The sequence below is a fragment of the Acanthopagrus latus genome, unplaced genomic scaffold (assembly GCF_904848185.1).
Source record: "Acanthopagrus latus isolate v.2019 unplaced genomic scaffold, fAcaLat1.1, whole genome shotgun sequence".
In the NCBI taxonomy this organism is placed as follows: Eukaryota; Metazoa; Chordata; class Actinopteri; order Spariformes; family Sparidae; genus Acanthopagrus; species Acanthopagrus latus.
In genome coordinates this window covers 1-8,682 of record NW_023504074.1, presented here as the reverse complement: position 1 = coordinate 8,682, position 8,682 = coordinate 1, and the positions used below count along the sequence as shown (strand labels likewise).

Below are 8,682 nucleotides of genomic sequence, written 5' to 3'. Positions count from 1 at the left end.
CATCTCTGTGTTTTACGGTTTGGTAAAGTTTAGGCAGCTAAAATGACTCGGTTAAGTTTGGAGGAAAATTATGCTCTCGGTCGAGACTGTTGGTGTGAGACGGGACGCAAACAGCTGTGTTTACAGAACCAAACCAGTCTCTTCCCACGAGGGAATGCAGCAAAGAAAACACACATCGTCATCCTTCTGCTGTCGTGTGATGAGTGGAGATTCTTCAGACTGACATACAAACAGGTAGTTCTCTGACGAGGTACAGTCGGTCTCAACATCCAGTCAACCATCCTTGATTAACAGCCAGTAAACTGTAGTAAAACTCACATTCACACGGTCTGACTGAGGCTCCTACAGCAGCTCTGCACTTGTGCTGTTATCAACACACTCTCTCCTGTCTCAGATTCTTGGCATGACCTTCCTCGTGGTAAAAAAGGAAACATCCCCCTCCCCACCTCCCATAATCCCCTCCTGCCTGCCTGTGTGCCATCCCAGACTCTCCTGAAACAAATCCAAACGGAGAGGAGCTCCGTCCACTTCATGTTTGGATTCTGAGACAGCAGTACACAGCAGAGACCCGATCTGTGTTCAGAATCATCGGGACAGTTTGGTTGTTCAGTCAGAATCAGCCCTGTCTCTTCACGTATTATGTTGTTCTAAATGGGGGGCTGCGATGCCCCCTGCAAAAGACCCACCTGTCATCATGTCTAACTCTGGTTTCCGCGGTTGTCGCACTATCTCGCAGCACCTGAACGACCTGAAGAAGGAGAACTTCAGCCTGAAGCTCAGGATCTACTTCCTGGAGGAGAAGATCCAGCAGAAGTTTGAGGAGAGCAGTGATGACGTGCACAGGAGGGTGAGTGAACTCTGGGTAGCATGATGAAATGAAAAAAAAATCCTCTGTGTCTGTCTTACTTGATGCACTTCTGAGGTTTTCTGCTGTGCAGAGCAGTCAGAGCTGCAGGTTTGTGTCCTGACACTTACTGGTTCTGACAGCAGGTCTCAGGCTGCTCTGCAGCAGCTCATACTAACTGTCAGTCAGGACTTTCTGTCTGCGAGGATGACTGAGACTCAGAGAGGAAGCTGAGCAGCTGCCAGTCCTGCAGAGTAATTAAGTACATTCACTCAAGTACAGTACTGCAGTTCTGCTCCTTTATACTGCAGTTCAAAGGCTGATGTTGTTCTTTTTATATTGTACAGGTTTAGTATGATCATACAAAATAAGCAAATACATGATGTGATAATAGTGGAGCATTATCAAAACCACAGAACAGTTCTGGAGCTTCACAGTGAAACTGAGTTGCAGCATTCTGCTGAACAACTGAAGCAGACTTGATTTGAAAAGAAAAAACAAGAAAAAAAAACATGAAATGGCTCCATACAGCTCGTCTGCTGTGATCACAGTCTCTGAAAGCTCAGAGTTCATAAACTGATTGAAGAAGATTGTTTACACCCTGAAATCTTCACTGGAGCTGCTAAGACACATCGTGGGTGCACAAGCTCAGCTGAGTGAGGTTGTAAATAACCTCCTTCCAAAGTAAATTTGTGATCTTGTGTTTCTGGTGAGGAGACAGTGACTGTTCCTTTGAAGGAGCAATATGCAAGAATTTACCACCTGTTAAAACACACAGTAACCAGTTAATGCTGCTAACTGTAGCTGCTGTTAACTTGTTAGCTCAGTTAGCAGCTAGCATTCCAGACGTGGAGCAGTGGGGGAGTGTTGGTGCTGTTCAGAAGTACACTGGATCCAGGAGGTTTTCAGGCCCAGGACAGCCAGAGGACGCTCACAGGGACCCAACGTCAAAAAAGTTGTTTATTCACATTATGATGAGAATGAGTGAGTCCCTCACAGTTGACTCGAACCGACATCTCTGCATCCTCGACCTGGTTCACTGCAGACAGTGTTCACTGAGTTCTCGCAGACAGAAACACAACATCTCATTACTGAAGGAGGAAACATCAAACCTGCACGGACAAAAATAAAATGTGTTGGCTGTCAGGTCGGATGAAGGGCAGCGTGGTGGATCTGAAGAGACCCACATGTCTGCAGCATCCGTCTGACCTGTTTTCTGTCGGCTGCTAGACCCGATGACCTACATTGTGTTGTGCTCGCAGCCCTCAGGCCTGCTGTTTGCATGCATGCGTGCACAGTTTATTTCCAGGAACGCACACTGGGAACATGTATACATGTTGCATGTGAGCGGCGCTGCACGTACAGTAGAAGCCCATCACCTGCATTGTGTGTCAGTATGTCAGTAACCGGACCTGCTGCTGAACATGAAGCTCACTGCAGGAGCTCTGAACTGTAACTCCTCACTGATGCGCGGGCAGATAAATCACTGCAGCCACAAATCTGCACGTGAGGAGCTGTCGGTCCAGTTCAGTCCGGTTTGTTGCTGCGTTCAGAGCCAGAAGTTAAAAGTGGAGGTGTTGCTGGGTGCAGGGGGGAGGATGGGAGGAGGAGGAGGTTGGGGGAGAGTGGTATTACACCGGGGGAGGGGGGGAGGGTTGCAGAGGAGACACATATAGCAGGTGCTCATATCCCCACCAGCTATTTATAGTGGTGTAGAGATCCCTGAAGTCCAGGTCAGCACGTGCAGCTGAAGCTCATTTTGTGTCCCTCTGCAATACAGAACTCCATATGAAAAATGATGATTTTAATGCTAATAGATGAATTAGCTTATTTTGCATGACTAAATAGACTAAAAGTAAACAATAGTTTCCTCTGCTGAGTCTGTTAAATGTTTCTGGGACATTTTGGACTCAATCATTATGTTAGTATCCAGGCTAATGTCCCACTGAGACAATCATTAAACAGCGATTTACTGCAGGTTTCTTATCGTTTTCTTTAATGAATCTCTTCCAGAACATCGAGTTGAAGGTTGAAGTGGAGAGTCTGAAAAATGAGCTGGAGAGAGAAACAACAGCTTCTGGACAAAGCTCTGTGAGTATCTGAGTCCCGCCTGCATCAGAAAACCTCTGGACGTGTCCAACAAATCACTCAGCTGTAGTATATTACATCTTGACAAATATTCAGAAGTGGTTTCAAACATTCAGCTGCACAGATTTGATGAAATGCCTTCAGGGAAACCAGACAGAGAACTACAAAAACACTCTTTTCATCACTGGTGTGGTTATTTCCCATGAGCCCCTCGGTGCTTCAGACCCCGGGCGCCCTCGGGGGACCCGCCGGTCTCTCATCACACGCGAGCCCGCCAGCCTGCAGACTCACCTAGCTATCACAACACACACTAAGCTCTGAGGAATGCCATGTATGGGCCGAGCACTGAAATGCTTTTGAAGAGGATGAAGTGGCTGTGTGTGCTGGGACGCAGGACGTAGCTGGTGAGGAGGTGGAGGGGTTTGTTTTGGAGGGTGGAGGGTGGAGAGAGAGGTTGGAGCAGGCGGAGTAAAGGGCAGAGGTGTCTCGTGGTTTGTTGCGTTGCTGAGTCGGAGACTATCTGAGCTGTAGCACCTGTCTGTGAGGCAGCTGTCCTCTGCAGACTCTCTCATTCACAGCAGGACGACACTGAGTGTGTAAAACAAAGAATGTGTTCACTAATCATGTTTCACCATCAAACAAGCTCTTAATTAAAGACTCAGCTCACAAAAGGGACTGATGACGCAGGTTACCTTGGTTTTATTTGTCCATGTTCTGAGATTTCAGACCTCACTGACAGACTTTGCTGTTTTTATTGAAGTATTTTCGGTGAGATCTGTACAACATGTTCTGTAAAGTACCTCCTTCTACCAGACCAGCTCACAGAAGCAGACTGGACTGGTACCTCTCAGTTCAGTGACTTTCCAAGAGACGTCATCACCAGGTGCAGACCAACCGGCTCTGGATGCAGTTAGAAAGACCTGCAGCCAGTCAGAGTAACAAGGAAGTATGTGTGACGTAGCTCTGAGCTAGTTAATGTACAGCTCGTTAGCTTCAAACTGAATCGTAGTTTATTATGCAGAGATCAGTGTGAACCCAGCCTGCTGCTGTTTGTATAACCATCAGCTCGTCTCTACAACTCTAGTGAGAAAAAGCTGAATGAATCAAACGGAGCTGAGAGTGTTTGAGCAGCGTGGATGTGTTCTGGGTCAGTGCTGAGCTGTTTCCTCTCTCTGTGCTGCCGTCTGATAAATAAACTCTGTGGACTCAGTTTATCGTTGGAGCTATTAACAGAGCTGCACTGATAGATATGAGGAGGAAATGTGACCTTCTGGCCTGGTGGAGCTGCTGAGAGGTGGAGCAGTGACAGACCAACTTCACTCCCAGACGTTTCCCTGCTTTTGTTATCACCTGTTTGTTTCCAGATCATCTCAAAATCATCTAGTTCTCAAACTGCTTCCTGCTCTGATGTGTAACTACATGAGAGGAATCAGTTTTAAGTGGAGGACGGAGACGTTATCAGAGTCTGTGAGTCCTCTGGGACGGACTCCTGCTAACGACACCGTGATCTCAGTGACCAGGACGTGAATTAATAATGAGTGTTGTTGTTGTCTGCGAGGAGAAGAAGCCAATGAAACGAACCCATCTGCCTGCGAAGTCAGCAGGTTTTAAAAAGCATTCATTTATTATTTATTGACTCGGCTCTCTGCAGCCCTCCTACACTGGATTTAGTATGAAAGGTTTCAAAATAAGATTTATTTTGGCTGAAGGAGGCTTTTCATTTTGAAATAAAATTTTTTGTGTTCAAAACCAGTGTTCATTTTTGCAGCTGTATTAGATTTAGTCATTTTTATCTGTCATAGTTTCAGTTGACTAAATTTAGTTCAGTTCAGCTTTGCACATTCCGGATTGACAGATACGTAGATCAAGACAGGAAAAAACTCCTGTAAAACTCCTGTAGACTCATGAGGAGTGTGTTTGATGGGGTTTTGAGGTGTGCCTGTCTGCGGTGTGGCCTGCTGTGTTTCATGTGGACGACAGGACGTTAGTCCTCCAACCTACACCATCTATGTTGCTTTTAAAAGTTTTGCACCTTCACCTTGTGTGTGAGGATCAGAGACACCTTCAACTTGATTATTTGCTACATAAGGAAGATTATAAAGGATTTCCTTGTAAAAGAGATTGTGAATCTCAGTGGGAATATAGTTATGACTGTATGTAACTATACATACAGATATATACATGCGTATATTCAGAAGCTTTGAGCTAAAGCCAACATTAGCCTTGAGCTGGGCTCATTATTTGGCTGCAGCAAAGAGAGGATGTTTGCGGTAAGACTATCAGCCCACGTTTTTATTGTCAGTCATCTATTTTGAGGTCATCATCGTCTTGTCTTCATCCTCTACCACCACACAGGTCAACAGCAGAGAGCTTGTCCAATCAGAGCGAAGCCGAGCTGCAGCGCCGCCTGGAGGATCGGCAGCAGGAGATCTGCCACATGCAGGAAATCCTGGAGACCAAAGTTCAGCTGCTGCAGGAGGTAAAGTCACGATCAAGAGGTTCATGTAGTCAGCAAAGTAAGACTCAGCTCGTCCTTTAACGAGGTGATCAGCAGCATCACTGATTCGATCACTGTGTTCAGGAGGCCGAGCTGGCACGAGACGAGGCCGAGCGGATGGCCTCGCTGGCGGACTCGGAGTCTCAGCGCTGCCTGGCTCTGGAGAGAGAGATGGTGGAGAGGATGGAGGAGAGCGGAGGCTCAGGTGGAGCGCTCACCCAGCAGAACCTGAGCGACAAGGACAGGTGAGTGTAACCACTCAGTCTTCATGGTCGTGTCGTAGCTCCTCCCTGATCTGTTGTACTGTTTCCTCACGTTAAAGAATTTATAGACGACACATTTTATTGATTAACAGAGATGAGACTTGAGATGACTTGATCTTTATATTAATAATTAGCTGCATGCATACAGTTGTGTTCTGCTGTCACTGTTGGCACTGATCCTGCTGCTGCCGGGAACAAAGACTCTGACCTACATACTGTGTCTGACAGCAGCTGTGGCTCCAGGCTGCATCCGTGACCTTCAGCGTCGACGGTTTTAACCTGTGCTGCTTCTTCTTTCTTTCTTTCTTTCTTTCTTTCTCTCTCTCTCTCTCTCTCTCCGTCAGGGTGATCGAGGAGCTGACACAGCAGAAACACTCACTGGGTCTCCGGGTCGAGGAGCTCGAGGTCAAAGTTCACAATCTCTTCTCGTCTCTCCAGGAGAAAGGAAAAGAAGCTGAGGTATGTTTTTACCCCCGTACACTCACGTACATACACGCAGCTCGTTTCACATTCAGCTGAAGCTTAAAGTCAGAACATTTTGCTGAAGAATGAAACCCAAACAAACGTTCACTTGAATCTGTGACCCGGTCAGGTGAGCCAGGCGCAGGCTAAATCCGTCCTCCTCCTCCTCCTCTTCTATCTTTGTGCTCTGGCTCAAACCCCAGACAGGCTGACTGACGTTCATATCAAACTGTTTTTATATCCACATGTGGGTCAGTGGATCTTTGGCTGAGGCAGACGAGCTTCACACCAGCGTGAAGATGGAAAACACGTGCATGTTAAAGCCGATGAGGACGTCCCTGTATGGCTGTTCTTACATTAGAGAGGATGTAATGAAAACACCGACACGCTTACTGTCCATTTATTTTTGGCTCTAATAAAAACTGTACTCGTTACCTGATACAGCTGCTGATATTTTAGTGTTTCAGCCACACGACACATCACATAAACAGAAGCCAGGATGATATTTGATCAGAGGGAGAGGAGGGTTTGAGAGTGATGGCTGTGTTTTTATCAGCTGAGTATCACATTCGTCCTACTTGTTAATTTCAGCTTCAGTCCCGTGAGACTGACGATGTCTTCTTCCTCCACAGAGCGACGGCGAGCGGCGGGTCCAGGAACAGATGCAGGTGAGAGAAACATCTGTGACGCTGTGTGTGAATGAGACGTGATTGTGTGTGAAGATGCTTCACGACTCTCAGGCTGCTGTCTGACGGAGAGGAAGCTCCACCTGGTGGCGTCTCAGCCGCTCTGCATGTAGACGTCACTGCTCGATCTTCACCTTTCATCCACACATATCACAAGGAAATATCAGCAGCGGTTATCACTTATCACTTCTATCACACCGTCACTTCTTCTACCTCCTTAAAATTCCTCCAACACTTTCTTTTCTTCTTTATTTATTTTATCTATAAACAGCCTTTACTTGTTTCTCTCCCTCTGCTTGAACTCTACTTTCTTCGACAAACTTTTACGCAGGATAAAATCCCTAAAATTTAAAAAAGAAGGTTTTCAAGTTTGCTTCACTTTGAGTATATTTTATTTGTACACGTTAATCATGTTCAGTAAAATATCAAATGCAGGACTCATAATTAACTATTTCTTAATATCTTCTTTCTGTGCATCTTCTGCAGTGTGTTTATAGTTTTTATAAACCAGAATGTAACCTGAGCACAGATTGAATGTGTTGTAGTCGGATTAAACACATTAAATGTGAATATGCACCATTTAAATCTGAAAAAACAAACATCCAGCGGTGCAAAGTAACTAAATACATGTACTGTACAACTTTAGTAAATGTTATACTCTTCTTACTCCACTACAACCTTAGTTACCACTTACTTTAGTTACTTTAAAGCTTGTTTTTGTAAGAAAAGTAGATTTTTGCATCTCAACTCGTCAAATATCGATGTAAAGAGATGAGCAGCCGACACAAGTGAAGTGAAGGAGAGACAAAAATCAACTTCTCTTAAAAAAATAGGGTCATTTATCGATATAAAATGTAAGCAACAAATAAATAATGATTTTACAGATTAAGATCAAACTTTATTGATCACTGAGAAGACAAAAGTTTCCTGCTGCAGGAAAAGTGATGAACAAAATCATGAAATATATACTTGTGAGTTTTTTGGTACTTTGAGTACATTTTCCTGCTCAGTCTTTTGTTGTTGTAGTTAAGTTTACATTTATATGTGTGTTACTTGTAATAGAGTATTTCTGCTCTGTGATGAGTCCTTCTTCAGGTGAGTCGGCTCACACCTTCACTTCAGTCCTGCTCTTTTACTTTCTCTTTCCCTGACGCCATTTTTGATTATAATCAGGCTGCTGTCTGCTGGCTGCTGCTCAAACACTGACTGGCTTCATGAAGGAATCTGTGGTTTACTTTGGCGCAGCAACAAGCGAGACGTTCCGAGAGGAGGAAATCAGCAGAGACACCTCCTCTGTCTGCAGGGACGTTAATCCCGAGCTGTCACACGCTAGTATTTCTGCCACTCTGAGCAAAAATAAACAGCGGCTGAAGTCTGTCAGCGCCGTTTGGCTCTCGTCTCTGATTAGGATTAATTGATTTTTGATTGCAAGCCTCGTTCGGGCAGATCCGGGTTTTGGTGTGGTGTCTCCTGAGGCTGTCAGGGTGACCAATGTGGACAGAGGCAGGGGGAGTCAGAGGGGGAGTCAGGGGGAGTCAGAGGGGAGTCAGGGGGAGTCAGAGAGGGAGTCAGAGGGAGTCAGAGGGACTCAGAGGGGAGTCAGAGGGAGTCAGAGGGAGTCAGAGAGGGAGTCAGAGGGACTCAGAGGGGAGTCAGAGGGAGTCAGGGGGGGGAGTCAGAGGGAGTCAGAGGGGGAGTCAGAGGGTCCAGCGGTGGTCCACACACACTGAGGCAAACAAATCAAATCACACGTGACAACAGTTGTATCAGCAAGCTGCTGCAGAAAGATGGATGAGGACCAGTTTATCTGTGGTTCTGTATCAGGTCCAGTTTATCTGTGGT

The 8,682-nt window shown here is 45.8% G+C and overlaps 1 protein-coding gene across 1 annotated transcript; it reads left to right on the top strand.

Annotated features, from left to right (window-relative positions):
• The first annotated feature begins 513 nt into the window (after positions 1-513).
• On the top strand, positions 514-8,220 carry LOC119016227 (myomegalin-like). The gene is made up of 7 exons (XM_037092057.1): positions 514-847; positions 2,858-2,935; positions 5,288-5,411; positions 5,514-5,674; positions 6,037-6,151; positions 6,787-6,822; positions 8,014-8,220. The coding sequence occupies exons 2-7, from the start codon at positions 2,895-2,897 to the stop codon at positions 8,044-8,046; spliced, it is 510 nt and encodes a 169-aa protein (XP_036947952.1). The 5' UTR covers positions 514-847; positions 2,858-2,894; the 3' UTR covers positions 8,047-8,220.
• Positions 8,221-8,682: the final 462 nt, after the last annotated feature.

Bases quoted from the DNA above. Each gene is read 5' to 3' on its own strand.
- LOC119016227 (XM_037092057.1), top strand. From the start codon at position 2,895: ATGAGCTGGAGAGAGAAACAACAGCTTCTGGACAAAGCTCT. The intron at 2,936-5,287 runs GTGAGTATCTGA...ACCACCACACAG, and splicing joins CAGCTTCTGGACAAAGCTCT to GTCAACAGCAGAGAGCTTGT. The intron at 5,675-6,036 runs GTGAGTGTAACC...TCTCTCCGTCAG, and splicing joins AACCTGAGCGACAAGGACAG to GGTGATCGAGGAGCTGACAC.